General features: G+C 55.3%; 1 protein-coding gene across 1 annotated transcript; it reads left to right on the top strand.

Moving 5' to 3' along the window:
• The first annotated feature begins 11,086 nt into the window (after positions 1 to 11,086).
• On the top strand, positions 11,087 to 18,660 carry CIMIP5 (ciliary microtubule inner protein 5). The gene is made up of 3 exons (XM_077750931.1): positions 11,087 to 11,316; positions 16,092 to 16,131; positions 18,469 to 18,660. Exons 1-3 carry the CDS (start codon positions 11,087 to 11,089, stop codon positions 18,658 to 18,660), a joined length of 462 nt encoding a protein of 153 aa, XP_077607057.1.
• Positions 18,661 to 19,753: the final 1,093 nt, after the last annotated feature.

Here is a 19,753-nt window from a genome sequence, read left to right on the forward strand (position 1 = left end):
GTGCTTCATAAGACAGCAAACTTATCATCTCCCGATGAAAAGCACGCCAGCATGGTCTAGCACTCTTGAGCACATCTAACAGCTCAGCCTCAAAACAGAGAAAAGCCTGCCCTTTTGGGGCCGTCTTTCCTCATTCACAGAAAGAGAAGCAAACACCAGAAAAGCACTGTTGTGAGGAGTTGGGGAATGGGCGCACCTAGAATAGGTAGCCCTTGTTAGGGAGACACCCACCTTACACAATGGAGAGACAGGTAGACACATGACGGCTTCTGGAAGCTTCTGGACCACTCTGAGTTCAAGAGTGAACCTCGAGAAGCTGATGAAACCTAAAGATCCTCTCTGTACCCCAAACCTGGGCGCCTGCAGAAAAGGTCACGAATAGTATCAAGGGTGCAGAAGGACACCCCTGAGATTTTTCAGGTTCCTGAGATGAGGAGAGGAAAGTGACTCCTAGAAGCCATGTTGTGGAAGGGAAGTCCAGAGACTGAGGTCTGAGCGCCATCCTCCGTTACGGGGAGGGCCATCATGAGCCTTACTCTCAAGCAGTTCTAGGGCGGGTGGAATTGAGACCAGTGAGTGAAGCTCAGGCTTCTGAGAAATGCACAGGGCGTGTCATGAGGTACGGAGCTCTTGATGGAAATGGCCCAACAGCAGTAAGGTTAGGCTGCAGCAGAGGGAAATGCTGCCCCAGAGAGACGCTGGACCCCAGGACATCAGCTCCCCTTCCAATCCCTTCGAATCCTCCGGAGAAGACAGGAAAGGATCAGGTGCCGGGATATTCCTGCCTCCTCACTTTGTTCCACAACTGTTTACTAAGCACCCAGCACATGCCAAGCACCCTTCGTGCGGGAGATGTGTCTGTGACATTTTGCCTCTCGTGAAGGAAACAGACGATGAACAAAATAACTTGAGAGCGGTAAATGAAAGCTAGCAGAGCAGAGACAGGGGCTATCAGAGAGCTGGGTGGGAGCTCACAATTAGGGGGTCACGAAAGGGATGCTTTTTGAGCAGAAACTGAATGACAAGAGCGAGCCAAGCACAGCAGAGAGCATTCCCGGGTAGAGCGGCTTGCAGACATAAGGCGGGGCCAGCTTGGCGGATCGGGAGCCCAGGTGGGACACAGGTGCAGCCGTGAGGCTGTGAGAAAGGTTTGTTTTGGTGCGTGCCGGGAAGAATGAGCATGTGTTGGCTTAAATGAAACCCAAGCCTTTGATCGCAGAGATCTGTATAATCACTGAGACAGGGAAAATTAGCCCTGCTGGCAGGCAAACGGAGATAAACAAGTTTTCCAATGGGACACAGACGAAGCCAACAGAACAAAGGAAACAAAGAACCCAGGCAAGGCCACAGTGCAGCTGCAAAATGACTAACACTCTCCCTAGAATCGCCCAGCACAAGGCTCCTTCCAAGACGGCCTTGAGTGCCGCGGTGGGAGCGCCCCCTTGTGGCAGCAAGCCACAGAAACCCAGCGCCAGGGCTGCGGGGATGTTCTTGGTGGAAGACCAAGGGGTTAGTTACCAGCACTAAGGTACTAGTAACTGCAACGTAACCAGAACCGTACTGGCCAGCATTTGTTCGTACTAGCCCGCAGGCAGTTTGCTAAGAATTGTATACAGAATTTGTGACATTCCATGTTGCCTTCCCCCTCTGAGGCAACCGCTATCATTACCACCTTCTTCCCAGGAAATGGGACTGAGGCTTAGCAAGAAAACTATAACCCATATAGCCCATCCCACGAAGGAGCTGTATTCCCACAGCTGCACAGGAGCAAAGCTGCTCTCAGCATTTGAGTGTTGGGGAGGGCGAGAGCTAGCGCTCCGATCCAGGTCTGACCCCTAAGTGCTTGCTCCTAACCAACGTATTTTACCATCTTTCCGCACTGAAAGCCAGTAAGTGCGTTTCAGCCCTAATGCAAACGCATTCAGCCCTAATGCAGGTGGCTTCCCGATCTCGAGTGCCCTGTTCCCGGAAACTTACAAGATGCAAACGCAAATACATTCTCCTCCCCAGGAGGCCCCATAGTGCACACACGTCACGGGTGTTGGAGATCGGGAGCAGACATCCTTCTTCCGGTGCACAACTGTGACACTTCAAGGGGCTTCCCCAGGTCCCGGCTGAGTCCTCGGTCTCGCTTTGCAGATTCCCCACCAGTTTGTAGAACCCACGTGTGAGAGGCAGCTGTTGGCATTTACAGGAATCAGAACAAGGCTGATACAGGCTAAATAATCAGCAGGAAATCGTGAAAACTCCGTCAGGAAACCAAATGGTCTTCTGCCCACCTGCGTTTTGCAGCCCACAGCTAACTCTTGCATTCCCCACCATTTGCTTCAAGTATTACTTCCTCTTCCGACCCACTGTGAGTTATTCTCCTTTCACAAGCCTTCCCTGCCTCTCTGGGTTAGAAGAGAACAGATTTCCACTTGGACAGGGAGGGAAGAGAGGCAGAACTCGGCCCTGGGGAGGATTTGATGTGGGATTGCTTCCAAGCTGCTCGGCTTTCCAGTTTTGAGACAGGAAGCAAGACCTCTGAGCCTGGCTCTTCACTCGTAACATGGGGTGAAGATGATTGAGGCGACGGCAAGAAATCACCCAGCTCGGAGCTAACACCAAGGTCCAGAAGGGCCATGTCCCTTTACCGGTCAGGTGGGCGGCATGTGTCCTGGCCACCCTCCCACTAGACTCGAGATCCAGACACCTGTCCTTCTATTTCCCTCCTGCTTTGAAAACCCAGAATGGGGGTACCTGTCCCCCTTCCCAGCCCCCAGCCCTCATCCTGGGAGGGGACAGCTCACTGCGGCCCTTGGCCATCAGTTCCTCGTCCAGCCAAGCTACATGGCTCAGGCATTTCACCAGACCCAGAACCTGCCCAACAGCTAGGCATGTAGCTGAACTGAATGAGAGTCCACTCGGCCGATGTGCAGCGAGCCCATGAAAACTGCCATCAAGCTTCGGCAGTGAGGACTGATGGGTATTGGTGTGGGCCCACCTGGGAAAATGGGAGCTAACACTCTAAAGTCCCAAACTCCCTGATGGCTTGCAAGCGAGGGTTTTCTTAACGGCAAAATTTGGGGTGGGGGTCTCCTGAGAAGGTGGGCGCCGTTGACTGGAAACCCATGAAGTCATGTTGGGAAAACTCATGTTGCGGCTTCCTCCGCCCCCGGAAGTGATTCCATGTCAGGAGATTTGCGGTGTGAAAAATGCCTTCCATCCTACTTGGGGATTTCGTTAGGTGCAGCCAGTGACTATATCTTCACGGTGATGTGGATTAACTACTTGCCCTACGGGCTTCTGCGAATGAGAAGCAAGCATCGCTATCTCTGGAGTTTATGGGTGCCTCCTTCCATGGAGCCTGTGTTCCTCCGACTCTGAATTCCCACCCTCCCATCTAAACGTTCTGGACTTAGTTTCCTTGTCTGTAAAATACAGCAGGTAAGACCCGTGTCTATTGCTCAGGGCTCTCTAGAGAAAAAGATGTACAGATTTAGAGATATAGAGTTAGATGGGGAGATCGATGGCCTGATACAGACAGATCTGTTATAAGGAGTTGGCCCACACGATCACAGAGGCTGACAGTCCCCAGAGATGCGGTTGGTGAGCTGGAGACCCACAGGGCCGATGGTGTAAGTTCAAGTCCAGCAGGTGCAGACCCAAGAAGAGCCGATTTCCCAGCTGAAGACCAAAGGCAATGATGCATCAGCATAGCCGTCAGGCAGGGAGAGTTCTTCTTCTTCTTTCTTCTCCTTCTTCTCCTTCTTCTCCTTCTTCTCCTTCTTCTTCTTCTTCTTCTTCTTCTTCTTCTTCTTCTTCTTCTTCTTCTTCTTCTTCTTCTTCCTCTTCTTCCTCTTCCTCGTCTTCCTCTTCGTCTTCCTCTTCTTCTTCTTCCTCCTCTTCCTCCTCCTCCTCCTCCTCCTCTTCTTCTTCTTCTTCTCTTGGAGTTCTTCTTGCTTGGAGTTGTTGCTCTATTCAGGTCTTCCAGTAACTGGCTGAGGCACACACAGGGCGGGTGATCTGTTTTACTCAGTCTACAGATTCAAGTGAGCTTGTTCTTCAGAGGCAAGCTGCTGGTGGCCATTGTACATCACTGGACTTTAATCCTCTGTCTCTCCCTCCTCGGGCCCTTCCACATACTAGACAGGAATCGCTCTCAAAGACCTAACTGAACACAAACACTTGGCGTGGACGTGCCCTGCACTTCCAAGTCGGCAGAGCCACTCACATCCACGCTCCCATCCTGTCCTCACCAGCGGGACCAGGTCAGGGTGGAAGACAGGTGCAGTGGCTCACGCACGGTCACCCAGGGGGTGGGGCCGGTGCTGGGACGGAGGTCTGGCTGACACAGATCCCATGCTCCGTGCCTAGCCAGGTCCCGCCTCCACACCCCCAGCCTGCCCAGCTGCCCCCAGCTCCCAGTCTCTCAGCTGGGAGACCATGGGGAGCAGCTGAAGGAGCTTGGGGGAGCCCAGGAGCAGGGGTGAGGTCTGGCAGAGCAGGCTCCTGGGGTTCAGACCTGCTGGGTCAGTCATGGGGACTCAGAAAGCCAAGGGCAAGGCAGCCTGATCTGCTGTTAGAGTGTAATGCATCCCCCTGATTTGCAAAATCTCGTGCTTTCATAATTACCAATCCTATAAACCACTGAAACCGCAGTGCTTGGGCTGAAGAGATCTTTTTTTTTTAATGTTTTTTATTTTTTATTTATTTCTAGGAGAGAGACAGCATGAGCAGGGGAGGGTCAGAGAGAAAGGGAGTCACAGACTGAAACAGGCTCCAGGCTCTGAGCTGGCAGTCAGCACAGAGCCCGACGCGGGGCCTGAACCCACGAACCGCCAGATCATGACCTAAGTGAAAGTCGGACACTTAACCGACTAAGCCACCCAGGCGCCCCATTTTTTTTTAACATTTATTTATTATTGAGAAACAGAGAGAGACAGAGCATGAGCAGGGGAGGGGCAGAGAGAGAGGGAGACAGAATCCGAAGCAGGCTCCAGGCTCCCAGCTGTCAGCACAGAGCCGGACACAGGGCTCGAATTCACAAACCGTGAGATCATGATCTGAGCTAAAGTCAGACGTTTAACCGACTGACCCAAGGCGCCCCATGGGCTGAAGGGGTCTTAACAGCATTTGCTTCAGACCCCCACAGACTTCATCTGGGCTAATCATCAGCCTGTAAGCACTGGTTCAGTATCAAGATCCCTTCACACCAACTGGTAAATAGCAGCCCCTGATTCCCTCCCCTCCCCGCCCCCACTACCCCTCTCTCTTCTCTCACCCCTGCACACTTGCAGGCTTGCAGGCCACCTCCTGTCCTTTCTGGCTGGCTGGTGCCTGGGCCCCACCTGTGGTTAACCATTTGGGTATCACCCTCACTCAGAGCCCTTGCTACCCGAGGGCTCCTTGTCAAGCACGGGCTTCCCCCAAGACCACTGCTGAATTCCTTCATGGACTCCTTCTCTGGACATTACATTTCCGTAGTACCTCAGGCCTTCCGGACCCCTGGCTTCTCAGCGCCTGGGATAAGAAAACAGGAGGGAATCGCAGAGTTGAGAGCTGATGGAGGTTGCAAAGCTACATACTGCCCCCTGCTGCCCAAGATGTGCATTGCAATCGCCTCCAGTTCAACTACTTTCTCCTAAAATGCACTCAGCAGCCCATCAGTGGGAAATTACAGAATAAAGAAAATAAAGACGATGCCCCCAGAATATTTTTTCCAGTGCTTAAAATGCCCCCAACTCCCAGGGATCCAGAGTCTTCAGAATATAAACCACTGAGTTTATACGTAAAACTGTTTATGTGGGATGCTTGTGCTCCACAAATCGTGTTTTAGGAAGGGACCAAAAATGGCGGCCAGCAGGGGTCTTGGTGCTGACACCTCATTTCCTGCCCATGGAACCAGCGGTCACGGATTTCTGTGCACGAAGGCTCTGCCCCAAATCCAGATATGATCAACCACGCCTAGGAGTCTGTCACACTTCAGTGAGAAATGCAAGCATACTCTCCAACCTGAAGAGCTATGCAATTATCATTTTTTTAAGTTGGCTTCGTGCCCAACACGGATCTTGAACTCACAACCCTGAGATCAAGGCCGGAGTTGAGATCAAGAGTCAGATGCATAACCGACTGAGCCACCCAGGCTCCCTGACAATTATTATTATTAATGTAAATACCTGTCAGGGAATATTTATATTATCTCCCAGAGCCTAGATTGGTATTGAAAATATCTAATTGCTGAAAATTATCAAGGATATTCGTGGGGAAAATGGGGACTCATGAAGTGTTAGAAAGTGAAACCACGAAAGTGCAAAATAGTTAATGCAAGTGTGGCTGAGACCACAATCCTCAGAAGGACTTGCTTGTAAGACTGGCCTGTCACTGGGGTCTGGGACCTAGATTTTGGGAGGGTTCCCTCCATTCTCTGATAAGAGGCTCCCTGTACCTACGCTGTGCTACCATATTCATGCTGAGCACCTGCTTTCCTTCTGGGAATCTGGAATTTGGGGACGTGCTACACGGAGGTGCCTATAGGACTACACGGAGGTGCCCTGGGGGCTGAGTCTCTACGGGACCTACCTGCTCCACAATCTTTCGCACGTGTTGTCACAACTCATTGCTGGGCAGGCAGCGTGTCCTAGGTCACTCCACCGGAGAGGGTTTAGAAATTTTTGCCTGGTTTCCCCTGGTCTTTGTCTCGTACGCCTTTCTCTTTCCTGATTTTGCTTCATTTCTTCTGGCCAAAATAAATCGGAGCCATGAGCAGTGCTATCTAAATGCACTGAGGCCCGAGGGTCCTCCCAGTAAATCATTAACCTGGGGGTAGTCTCAGAGACACCCCACACACACACACACACAACTTCTGGTTCTGGCCAGACCAGAGAAGCTGACACACTCCTGCCTCCCTGGGGAGTAACGCTGCCCTATATATTGCGTGTCATTAGGTGTCCCCGTCCTCTGACTCGGTCATCCCATTTTGGGAAAACGTCCTGTTGAAACCATTCCACAGAAAGAGGCACAAAGATATTCACCAGAGCTCACGCTAAATCAGGAAACAAAGTAAATCCCCTAGAATGGGGAAAAAGGCTCATCTCAATTCTAAGAAATGGATTAAAGTGAGACGTATAAAGATTACGAAGAAAAACATGAAAGGGTGTTTTCTGATGTTAACTTGTTTGAAGCTGAATACAAAACGGTGGGTAGACGAAGGCAAAGAAATAACAAACAGTGAGATCAAAAGGGACTCTTCAAAAGTGAAAATGGCTGGGATGCCCCGGGGGTGTGGACTTATCCACAAATAAATCGCCTTGAACGTGGCCGGCCTGATAAACTCAGAACGTTCCGGGCCTTGGTGTGAAAGGCGGCCCCAAGTCCTCTGGCTTGCAACACCTTTGATAAAGCCTTCAGGGTGTGTGCATGGGGCAAACGGAGGCTGGTGTTCAGCCAAAACCTTGATCCGGGACGCGGAGTTCTAGGGCACAGGCGGGAGGTCTATAAACTACGCGGGCAAATCCCGGGGCCCCGCGTCTCCTCCGCGGACCCCCGTTTTGCCCGCTCCCAGCTCTGCAACCCCACCTGCTCCACCGCCTCGCCCAGGCTCCTTGGAGGGGGCCCCGCAGCCCGCGCCCCGCCCTCCGCCACCAAGCTGGGGAAGGGGCGGGGCCTTCGGGAAGTGGGCGGGGCTCCTCGAGCCAGCCCCACCCCCACGCCTGCCCCTGGGGCGGAGCCTCGCTGAGTTTAGCCTATTCTCCCAGGTTGCCGGCACGTGGCCCTGCGGGGCCCCACCTGTCACTGCACATCAGAGCCTAGGCGGTTCTAGCAGAATCTACGTTAAGGTCCTTCTGAGGGTTGCAAGAAACCCACTAAAATACAGCTCCAGCAACCCCCAAATCCAGAGATTTTTGTCCCCTCCTGGAGAGTTGTATATAAAGTCACATCGTAAGATGTGGGGGTGTGAAGGGGCAATGACTTGCTCAAGGACACCCAGCAAGTCACTGGAAGAGCTGGGAGCGGCACTGATTGGGGGGGGGAGGGGGGAGAGGCGTCCCACCCAGGATGGGCTTAGTGCCACCTTCCTAGAGTGGATCTGAACACTTTTTCCAGGTCAGTGACTGAAGAAACGGAATGTGTTCAAGCTGGACTGGCAGGTGAACTCTCCCAACCCCCCACATTTTCTCTTGAAAGTTTTCAAACATACAGAAGTGTTGCAGGATTCTAGCCCAGAGAGTCGTGACACTGAGGCTTTTCTTTCCAGGAAGCAACTTTATTCGTGCCGGCACCGCTCAGTTGGGTTCGTACCCAAAGAACTGAGCGGCCCACATCACATGGCGTAGATTTTTTATACATTTTCTATTTCTTTGTCTCCCATATATGGTAACACACATAAACATGCAGTCTGATTAAGTTGTCTCCGCTTACAAGGCCATGGGGAATGTAGGCACCTGGGTGCATATCTAGGTGACCTTGAAGTCTTCTCTCCTCTCTTCATTTTTTTTTTCTCTCTCCTTAGGGAGGGGTTCCTACCACAGAAGCGCTGAAAGAACAATACAGTGAACACCTATATACCCATCACCTAGATTCTACGATTAACATTTTGTTGTATTCGCTTTGTCCATTTCCATCCATCCTCCACTATCTGTCGGTCTGAAATGGCTTCTAAGTTAAATGAAAAGCCAACCCCCACAGAAATGTTCAGCCTCTACAGACACCAAGCCTTTGGTCATCCTAGAAGCAGGTGCTGGCTTCTTTGGTGACACTCCTTGTCTCTGGAGCACGTGGCCAGGGACGTGGGCCACAGTATCTGAGCACACCACGTGGCTATTCCAGGCCGTTCCAAGCTGCTCTACGTCACAGCCTGTGGTTGGCCTTACCAGACGTCTCCCAGGCATCAGGCACCACCCTCTCCAAACACACCTATGGAACCTTCCAGAGCTTTGAGGCCGGTCCTGCCACCCCCCCGCAAAGCGGAGACCCATCCCGGCCGTGTTGAGGGCGCAGACACCAAAGAGAGAATAGCCACCAGGAGACCCTGTCTCTGGGCCCCCGGGGCTCCACTCAGTTCACCGTCATCAGGGGACATCAAGGTCACGATGCCACCTGCCTGTCCCAGCTCTGGAGAAAGAGCAGAGGAGAAACAGACTCCACCCACCCCACAGCCTCTGCTTTTGGACTAGATTTGTTTCAGAAAGTCACATCACTCAGTCGCCTCCTCAGGCAAGTGCTGGCGGCTGTCACGCCCTCCCTGCTCCAGCCCTCCGCCCACAGGCAGTGTGGGCTTCACCGCCTGTCACCTCGGTCGTGGCCGTGGTCACTCCCCAGCTTCTCGTCCTTTCCTGAGGCTTCCTTGCCCTGCAAGCCCCGGGCTTCAGGCCAGCAGGCCCCCCGCCTCGTGCACTAACTCCAGACACACCTGCGGTCGGGGCCCCACCCACCTGCCTCGGACCCCCTCCCCCCATGCCCAGGCTCCCTCTGGGATCCCCGCATTTATACGCCCCCCAGCTTTTCCACCCGGCAAGCCATCTTCCCCTCTTCACTCCTTGGAGCCTCTCCCGTGAGAGCAGAATCCAGTGCGAGCTCAGGTGCCTTGGCTGAACTTGTCCGCACCCCCCACCCGGGGCGCCCCGTGCACACCTCCGTGGGGTGTGGCTTGGTCTTCGCTTAGCCTTCGGCGAGTCTGTTTCCCAGCCGTGCAGACGTGAGCGCCGCGCCCGGCTCCGTCGGCCCCCGGAACAGGTTCAAGGAAAGAGAGGTGGATCTGCCCCCACGTGCGGGGCAGCCAGAAGCACAGGGACCTGGGAGTGTCGTGGTTGGAGCAGAGGCCACGAGGGAGGGGTGTCTGAGGACGTAGGCTGAGCCACACGGGAGGAGGCCTGGGCCACAGAGCAGTCTGGGCCACATGGGGTCAGAGCGAATCGCAGCCAAAGGTTCAGATCCCGAATCCCCACCTGCCGGTCACCTTGTTCCTTTCAGAGGATTTAAACTCAAGGCCAGGCCTCAGTTAGTAACTCAGTGACCTTGGACAGTCACTCAGGCTTACTGGTGGGGGCCTCCGTTTCCTCATCTATAGGATGGGGTTGGAAATACCTGCTTTGTGGGGCGCCTGGGGGGCTCAGTTGGTTAAGCATCTGACTTCGGCTCAGGTCATGATCTCACGGTTTGTGAGTTCCAGCCCTGCGTCGGGCTCTGTGCTGACAGCTGGGAGCCTGGAGCCTGCTTCCCATTCTGTGTCTCCCTCTCTCTCTGCCCCTCCCCCACTCATGCTCTGTTTCTCTCTGTCTCAATGATAAATAAACATTTAAAAAAGGAAATACCTGCTTTGGACGATGGGGAGGGTTCCGCAAGGTAAAGGATGGCGCGTGCTTTGCAAGCCCCCCGCTTTCTGGAGCTGGAACAGGTATTCACCGCACAGGGTCACCGATCTCCCCTTCCTGCCGCAGCCTCACACCTCCCCGCACGGAGAAGGGCTTCCACCCACCTTCTCCTGGGAGCCCCGAATCCGAATCCGCGGGGAGCAGAGAGGATCATCGGTGGTGCCAGTTCACAGGCCCCCAAAGGGGCTGGGGCTGCTCAAGGCCATGTGGCAATTAGGAGGCTGGTCCCCAATCCCCACGCCCAGTCTGGGAGCCCAAGTCTTCTCTTAGGGCCCAGGGCTTTGATCCCTCTCCCTCCCCTCTGCTGCATTGAGGTCTCCAGCCAGGTGGGCAGGGGGCAGAAGTGAGGGGCGGCTGAGTTGGGCCTGGCCCAGACGTCACACACACACACACACACACACACACACACACAGGGCCCTTTCTTTTCTTTCCTGAGCCCGGTTCCCAGGGCAACAGTCAACACAGAAAGCAGCCAGACTCAAAGGCCGGCCAGCCACTCTGAGCTTGGGGACTCGGGGACAGTGACCCCTGCAAGGCTCCCCTGGGGTTCGGAGGGAGGAGGTTCCCAGGAGGGTTCCAAGCTCAGGCAGTAGTCTCTCTCCCTCTCTCTCTCTCAGTCTCTCTTTCTGTCTCTCTATCTCTGTCTTTCTCTCCCTCACTCTCCTCCTCTGTCTCTCTCAGTCTCTCTCTGTCTCTCTCTCTGTCTCTGTCTCACTCTCACACACGGATCCATGGGGAGCCACCCCCACCCTGGGTTCCAGAGAACCACCTCTGCGGGGTACCGGCTGCCCCCCACCAGGCCGTGTGCCTTACTCGCCTCCACTGCCCAGAGTGGCCCCCCGGCGGGCAGGGGTCTGCCTGGCGGTGGCCAAGCCCCCCGGGCCCCGGGAGCTGACGCTGTGCAGCAAGATCAGCTGTGGAGGGAGCTCTTGGAGACCGAGGCGCGGGGCCAGCGGCGCTGGTAAGTGCTTGGCCTGAGCCCCAGCCCCACTCAGGGTGTAGGAAGCTTCTGGAAAAAGAGAGACAGATGAGGAGGAGTAAGGCAGGCAAATGGTGTTGGTGGAGAAGTGCTCAGGGCCAGGGAGCCGAGCACACGCCTTGGCCCGACTTGAGCGAGAGCGAGGGAGGGGTGGGCAGGAGCCAGGTGACCGGCTCGTTCATTCTGGGGTCCCGTCGCATTTGGAAAAGTCCCTCCAGCTGGAGCTCCGGGGACAGACATGGGGGGCGGGCCCTCTGACCCGGACGGTGCCCCTTCATGCGCTCACTGAGTCCAGACGCTGCAGGGAGGGCCGCCCGTCAGGCTGCGACAGGGGACAGCCTGGGCCTAGCTCCCGGGCGTGTCCCCTCTCAGGACAGGGGGACAGGAAGAGGCACAGGGTGACGGTGTCGGGGGGCGAGGGGGGCGCGGTGCTCACCAGGGCCGTGACCCGAGAGTTTGCGTCAGCGGAAACAGAACAGAACAAGACTGTCCCTGTGGCTGAGGCGGTCGGTGAGGGGACGGCGGCCTCCAGACAAGAGGGGACCCGACCCCACACCGCGAAGGACCTTGCTTGGCTCACGTAATGAGGCGCCATCAAGGGCTCTGAGGGAGAGCAGGCCGGGCTGCAGCCGGAGGTCTCGGGGCGGGTCCGGGGGTCTTTCCGCCGGAATTCCGGGCACCGGAGGCGAGTGCGCGTCCAGGGCGAGGGGCGGGGGCGCTCGCTCTCAGTCTCTGTCCTCGCGTCTCTCTGTCTCTCTCTCTCCTCCTCTGTCTCTCTCTGCCTCACAGTGTGTGTGTATGTGGTGTGTGCGTGGGTGTGAGAGGGTGTGGAGGTGGTGTGTGGAGGCGCTTGTTGGTGTGGCGGGTGTGGGTGAGGGTGTGGTGGAGGTAAGGGGGTGGTGTGTGTGGTGTGTAGAGAGTCGGTGTGGAGAGAGAGAGAGTGTGTGTGCGTGTGTGTGAGTGTGGTGGGGGGTGGGTGAAGGTGTGGTGGAGGTAAGGGGGTGGTGTGTGTGGTGTGTAGAGAGTCGGTGTGGAGAGAGAGAGAGTGTGTGTGCGTGTGTGTGAGTGTGGTGGGGGGTGGGTGAAGGTGTGGTGGAGGTAAGGGGGTGGTGTGTGTGGTGTGTAGAGAGTCGGTGTGGAGAGAGAGAGAGTGTGTGTGCGTGTGTGTGAGTGTGGTGGGGGGTGGGTGAAGGTGTGGTGGAGGTAAGGGGGTGGTGTGTGTGGTGTGTAGAGAGTCGGTGTGGAGAGAGAGAGAGTGTGTGTGCGTGTGTGTGAGTGTGGTGGGGGGTGGGTGAAGGTGTGGTGGAGGTAAGGGGGTGGTGTGTGTGGTGTGTAGAGAGTCGGTGTGGAGAGAGAGAGAGTGTGTGTGCGTGTGTGTGAGTGTGGTGGGGTGTGGGGAGGTGCTGAGGCGCAGGGGACGTCTACAGAGACAGGGCTGTCCAGCGCAGCGAGAGCTGCACTGAGTAGATGTGGGCGCAGGGGTGAGGCCGGGGCAGGGGCGAGACAGGGGCAGCGGCGAGGTGTCTCCAGCGGGGATGATGAATGGAGGGGCAGCTCCGGGGTGAGGACGGTCGGGTTGGAAGCCCCGAAACCACGTGCGGGTGCAGCCCCGGGGGGCGGGGGGGCGGCGCTGGCCCCACAAAAAGCAGAGGTGAGGGCAGGGAGCAGGGACGCGGCCGCTAAGCGACTCGGGGTTTCCGTCCCGGTGCGCAGCCCTGAGCGCAGCGGAAACCACGGCGCCGGGCCCTGTGACAGGCCGAGCCCAGTGACACGTGGACCTGATCTCGGGTGGATGAGAAGAAAGCGGTGAACGCTGGCCCTGGAAAGGCGATAGGCTCTCCCTGGAAGGGCATGACGTGTGCCCAGCAACGAGCTCGCAGCACAGAACTGGGAACGTTCACTTGCCGGCCAGGAAGTAGGCAGGAGACCGAGAAAAGCTGCCAGGGAACAAAATGGGTCACAAAATCCGAGAGGACGGAGTGGCGCGAAATCCAGAGCCGCTCAGCCCAACAGAGAGGAGTCACATACGGAATTTCCTGTGTTCTAGCAGCAGCTTTAAAAAAATGTAACAAGAGGGGCGCCTGGGTGGCTTAGTCGGTTAAGCGTCCGACTTTCGCTTAGGTCATGATCTCGCGGTTCGTGGGTTCGAGCCCCGCGTCGGGCTCTGTGCTGACTGCCAGCTCGGAGCCTGGAGCCTGTTTCAGTCTGTGACTCCCTCTCTCTCTGACCCTCCCCTGCTCACGCTGTCTCTCTCTCTCATAGAAATAAATAAAACATTTAAAAAATTATTTAAAAAAATGTAACAAGAAATTAGGGAAATCCACTTTAATGATGTATCTTTTTTAGTGTTTTTTATTTATTTCTGAGAGACAGAGAGAATGAGGGAGGGGCAGAGAGAGGTGGGGACTGAAGTAGGCTCTGTGCTGTGGACGCGGGGCTCAGACTTGCCAACTGTGAGATCATGACCTGAGCCGAAGTCGGACGCTCAAACGACTGAGCCACCCAGGCGCCTCTTAATAACATATCTTACCCAAAATATGTCTTTGGGGCATGCAGTCAATATTTTAAAATATTTTTAAAAGATACGTGACATTCTTCTTTGTGTCGAGTGTGTGACATCGGTCTGCAGTTTGCACTTAGAGCAGACCTCGACTCACACCGGCTCCATCTCGGGGAAACCAGCCTCCTGGGGTTTTACACACAGAGAAACTCAGGGCCCAAGAACACAGTGACCTCGTCAGGGCCACACGCCAAGCGAAGAGGCCACAGGCAGACCAGGACGGGGGCCCCTCATTGTCCCCTCACACTCTGCTGCCACTCGCTAAGTCTTGGCAGGGCTCTGAGGCCAAGGCCTGCGCCTTCTGTTGACTCAAAACCAAAGCTATTGAAATGTGGCTCCCTGGTGACAGGAAAGGGGGTGACGGTGGGTGGGAGGGCCAGGACACTTGGGGAAGAGGGAAGGAGAGGCAGAATGGGGAGAGCGAGGCGTAGAAGGGCAGGGGGGAGGCAGACAGGGAACAGGCCCCCAGGGAAGGCTCAGGCGGGAAGGTTCTGGACGTTTTCGGACAGCTATAGACAAGAGACTCGGGCCAAAGTCTGAGCGGGGATCAATTAGGCAACTTGGAAGAGAACCCAAAAAGAACCTCTAGAAGGAAACACCTGTAACGTGGAAATATGAAACACCACTGGAGTTGACGATTCATAAACTCAGATGCATCACAATCACTCAGAAAGACAAGAGGCGGGAGCACATGGAGGAATTGGAACCCTAGAGAACAGAACCAACATAGCCTTCGACAGAGCTCCCCAAGGAGAGACTGGGAGGGATGAAATACTTGAGGAAAAAGTGTCTGAGAACTTTCTAGAACCAAAGAAATGGATGCCTCCACAGACATTGCAGCGGGAGAGAGAACGGGGAAGGAAGGCCCGGGACTCGGAAAGCGAGGATCTCTGGAGTGGAGGTCAGGATGGCAGCCCTGGTGGGAGCAGGGTGACCACGGGCTCCTGGATGGCAGCTTCCAGAAGAACAAATGTGAGAGAGATGCTGATTACCCGCTGCATTTGATTGTGCAGAAAATCACACTGCAGGGGCTTCACGGCTTTGTTGGAGGGTTTGGAATCAGTGATATGAACAGAGAACGCTAAAAAAAACAAGGGACACAAAATGGGAGGGGCTTCCGGGTGGCTCCGTCGGTTGAGCATCAGACTCTTGATTTTGGCTCAGGTCATGATCCCAGGGCCATGGGATCCAGCCCGCGTCGGGCTCTGTGCGCAGCCCGGATTCTCCCTCTTCCCCTGCCCCTCTCCCACTCGTTCTCTTTCTCTCTCCTTCTCTCAGAAAAAGGAAACAGAGACAAAATGTGATTATGAACTCTAGGGAAAAAATGTTAACATGTACAAGGAAGGAACTGAGCTCATACGATCCTAGGTAGTTCCTCCGTGAATAGCGTTTACAGAATCCTAAGGATGTAAACGAAGCTCATCAAATGAGCCGAAATCTATCATAGAATAATTTTGGAAGAAATGAGGGGAGGGAGAGGGGAAGAGAGTTAACTCATAATCTCCCATCATAGAGAGTCCGCAGATATGTTTACAGTTTCAAAAACTCAAGAAATGGCAACCTAGGTTTATTGTTCCGGAATATGGTGGTGACGGGCCCTGAGAAACAGCCAAAGCCGTGGAAACTTGACCCGAGGCTGTGTGTGGGGCTCAGGGGCTGTGAGGATTGGGGCTGAGAAGGCTGTTTTTATTATAAATCTTACGGAATGCTCAACTCCTTAGAAACAATGAAAATATAAATTAAATTTGCAGCACAGGTAACGCCCTTCTCGTGACCCCTGTCCCTGTCTCCTGCTGCTTCCCACCTTCCTCTGCTGCGCACGCTGGAAGGCTACAAAAAAATGAGTGAGCCCAGACTGGTTTTTCTGCACAAAACACTCAAGGGCTCCCACGTGGCCCTAAAGATGCAGGAACACCCGGGTGGGGGGGGCTGGCACCACTGGGTTTCGCATCACGGGCTACGTCCTCCGGCATCGAATATTCCACCCTACCAGATGTCAGTAATTATGGAAATATTTGTTCGTTTTGTAGGACGCGCAGCTGCTGTGTTTTTGGTGTTTGTTCCACCTGATCACCGTAGCTCCTCCATGATGTAAGAGGCGCGTCAGCGGCCTTGACTCGTTGCCCGACGCAGCGAAAGTCATGTGTAAAAAATGTCACGGGAAGATGTAACACTGCGCACGTGTTTTCCTTTCCAGGGCTCAGAACTGGAGTTTCCTGAAAGACTATGATCCCCTGGTAAGGCCGGTGATGTCCCTGTCGCTCACCCTTGAACCGGGAATGTCCACTCATTCATCTGACATTGCTTGAGGACCTACTGTGTGCTAGAGGCTGGAACGTGCAGAGACACAAAAAAGACTTTCTTGTTTCAAGAAACTCAGGGTCGGTGGACAAGAAAATGCTCAGAGCATTTAGGTCTTAGTTCTCCCCAGTGTTTCTTTATTTTATTAAGATGAATCGACTAGAAATGATGAGTATGTGCTTCTGAAATGTTTTCCCCCGTGTGAGGACATCAGCAGTGCAGTGAGGGACGGGTGGGGTGTCCCATATGGAGAATGAGCTTGAGTGAATATTCTTTGTAAACTGATTCCCTGCTTTAATGTCACCACCTCCAAAGTCTCCTAAACCCCAAGACTGACCCTGCTTAAAATCTTCGATAAATCTGCATTCTTCGGGGCGCCTGGGTGGCTCAGTCGGTTAAGCGTCCGACTTCGGTGCAGGTCATGATCTCACGGCTCATGAGTTGGAGCCCCGCATCGGGCTCTGTGCTGACAGCTCAGAGCCTGGAGCCTGTTCCGCATTCTGTGTCTCCCTCTCTCTCTGCCCCTCCCCTGCTCACGCTCTGTCTCTCGCTGTCTCTCAAAAATAAATAAACATTAAATCTGCATTTTCCAGGGTGGCTTACAACGCTTCTCGTGATCTAGCCCTGCCTGCCTGCCCACACTGACCTACACACTGTTTGGCGAAGGCCTTTGTACATGCTGTTCCCCCTGCCTAAAATGCCCTTCCCACCTTGTCAGCATGATGGACTCTTAACTCTTATTCATCCTTCAGGGCCCCTCTCTAGTGCCTCCTTCTGTGAAATCTGTCCTTCCTGAGCAGGCTCAGCCAGGTCACTCTGTTCTTGACTCGCCAGCCTGTCCAACCCAGTCCTTTGATAGAGCAATGTCATGTTGCAGTGGTCAGTTTCACCAGGCAGTGGGCTCCCTAAGGAAGGGACAAAGATGGCTCCATGCCCCGCCCCGCCCACAGCAGGGCCCTGCCCCCCAGCATCCAATAGATAGCACTCAGTTAATGTCGGATGGATGCCCAGCCAGGAGACTGAATCTGGCTGGAAGAATGGCCAGTCTGGGAAATGAGCAGTGTAGCAGCTCAGCCAAGGCAGCGGCCGGGCTGACATGGACCTTGGCGGGTTTAGGGAAGGTTTCACTCTGCGTCCCTGGCCCGGGACGGACAGTGTAGCTCGTGAGGCCTGAAATCCTACACTGAGCTCCTGGTCTGGGCTTCCAGCCCACAGAGTCTCCCTGCCAACAGCCAGGTATTAGCCACCTGGTCACCGGAACCCGCATCAGCCCACAGGCAGGGCCGCTGGGGCCCGGGGTTCCCAAGTGAAAGCCGGGAGCCTGTTACTTAACTGGCCCTGTAATTTGCACCTGACACAGGGTAGCACGGACTTAACCCTTGTTTCAACAAGGGCTCACCCGCTTATTCTCTGTTTGCGCCTTCACAGAAGCCACCAGAAACACGTGCACAAATGATCGGAGCGGCACTCCTCACAAGCCAAACTGGGAATAAGCCCACGTTTGTGGTATAGAGTGTATCCTGCGCCCGTGGCAGGATGGGGGGATAATGTGGAATGTTCCTCCGAGCCACGCAGTGGGGGGGCCGGGTCGCAAGGGCAGTGGAGGAGCTGCAGCGACACACAAAGCCACGGAGGAGCCCGGAAAGCTTTCTGGAGAGAAAGGAGCAATATGGTCTTTTTAAGATAAAAGATAAGACGAATTTCAAAGCCAGGCACAACCAGAAGTTAGGGGGTAGCCCAGGGTGCGTAGGGGTGGAGACTGACTGGGTAGGTGTGAGGAAGTGTGTCTGGGTCTTGGGGAGTCTCCTGGTCATTTCTCCAATGGGGGTGCGGCTGTGCCGACCCGACAGGCCCATGTCACGGAGGCCCGTGGAGCTGCACGGGCATGATTTGGGGGCGTTTCTGCGTGTGTGTTAGACTTCGAGGAAATGCTCACCAGCAAACAAGCCATCTGCACGCCCACCGGACGTGAGGCAGTGTCTCAGCTCATGGAGATGGAGAGAGGAATCAGACCCTCTCCCCCCTCTCCATCCCCTCCCCAGTGGCTGGAGGTCAAGCATCAAAGTGAAGGGGTGGGGGGGGGAGCATCCGAGGTGGGGAGTCCGAGGTGGAGAAGATGCATTTGGCAATAGCTGAATAGTCTCGCGACCCTGCTGGGCTCCCAGGTCAGAAGCGGGACGGAAGCAGCCCCCTGCCCCCTGCGGCCCCTTCCCTGCTCACGGCCTCTCCCGCTTCCCCTGCGGCCTGGGACAGAAACTCTCCCCTCTCCCCAGGGCAACAAGAAGGAGCCCGTGAAGCTGCCGGAGCACGTGCCTTTCTTTTCCGACGGGGTCCCCCGTTCCTCGAGCCACGCTGTGGGCAGCAGGGTGGACACGCCCCTGGGACGAGCCCTCGTCCGCATGGACTTCGTCTTCGTGGAGGGCGCCCGGAAGAAGAAGCTAGAAGCCGAGCTGCAGCCCATGTAGGGGGCGGAGGGCCAGGGCCGGAGGGCTGTGCCAGCCAGCCTTGACCTCCACGTTCCCCCCGCCCGCCCGGGCCCCGTGCAACCTCTCCGAGCGCTGCACTGGCCCGTCTCCACACATGACACGGGCAGCCGTGAGTCATGGCCACGAGCTGGCTGCCCCGGGTTCAAGTCCTGCTCCTGACTCGGAGCAGCTGTGTCACGTTGAACAGGGCGTTTGAACGCTCTGCGCCTGCATTTCCCCACATGTCACCTGGTGTGCTGTTCCTCTGGCCGCTGTGACAATGGCTGCGCAGCGAGTGGCTGAAAACAGCACACAGGTATTATCTCACAGCGATGGGGGCCAGACGCCCAAGCGGGTCTCACCAGACTAAAACCATAGGGGTGCGCAGGCCTGCGTTTCTTTCTGGAGGCCAAAGGCATCTGATTCCTCGCCTTCTCCGGCTTCTGCAGAGAGGCCGCCCATGTTCCTTGGCATGTTGCTCCCTCATCTGGAAGGCAGAATGGGAGCCTCTTCAAATCTCTCTCTCTGCCTCCCTCCCTCCATCTCTGACGACATCCAGGATAATCCCTCCGACTCACTTAGCCATTTAATGTAATCACGTCTGCAAATTCACATTGCATGTGAGATAACATATTCACAGGCCCCGGGGATCAGGACACGGACATCACTGGTGGGCCATGTTTCTGCTACCGCATCGAGAAATAATAAAAGTACTGATTTTATAAGGGCGTGAAGATGAGATGAACGACCGTGTGTAACTGCTCAGAGCAGCCCCTGGACCACGGCATGAGGGTGTGTTTGCAGAGGATGCCCCTTGCTTGGGAGGGAGAGTAGCTTCCGGGCGAAGTACCCAGGGAAGATGTGGGTCCTTACACAGGGGCTGCAGAGAGGTCCACTCCCGGGTCGGTCTCTCCATCTGCTCATTCCTGTGTGATGGTCTGCATGGTCGTGGCTGGGTTGGAGCCACGCCAGGAGGAGCCATCCTACGGACCCCGAGCTGAGGCCCCATCAGCTGCCCCTGGGAGCCTGCGATCCAGACCCACTCCAAGCCCTCTGCGCTCTGGGGACGACACGGAGGGGCCGGGGCCTGGGC

This window comes from Crocuta crocuta, unplaced genomic scaffold, assembly GCF_008692635.1.
Source record: "Crocuta crocuta isolate KB4526 unplaced genomic scaffold, BGI_CrCroc_1.0 scaffold129, whole genome shotgun sequence".
In the NCBI taxonomy this organism is placed as follows: domain Eukaryota; kingdom Metazoa; phylum Chordata; class Mammalia; order Carnivora; family Hyaenidae; genus Crocuta; species Crocuta crocuta.

What these genes read in the sequence shown, in the direction of transcription:
- CIMIP5 (XM_077750931.1), top strand. Translation starts at nt 11,087, where the DNA reads ATGGGGAGCCACCCCCACCCTGGGTTCCAGAGAACCACCTCTGCGGGG. An exon ending in GCGCGGGGCCAGCGGCGCTG is followed by an intron (nt 11,317 to 16,091) that starts GTAAGTGCTTGG and finishes TTTCCTTTCCAG; the next exon opens with GGCTCAGAACTGGAGTTTCC. An exon ending in TGAAAGACTATGATCCCCTG is followed by an intron (nt 16,132 to 18,468) that starts GTAAGGCCGGTG and finishes CCCTCTCCCCAG; the next exon opens with GGCAACAAGAAGGAGCCCGT.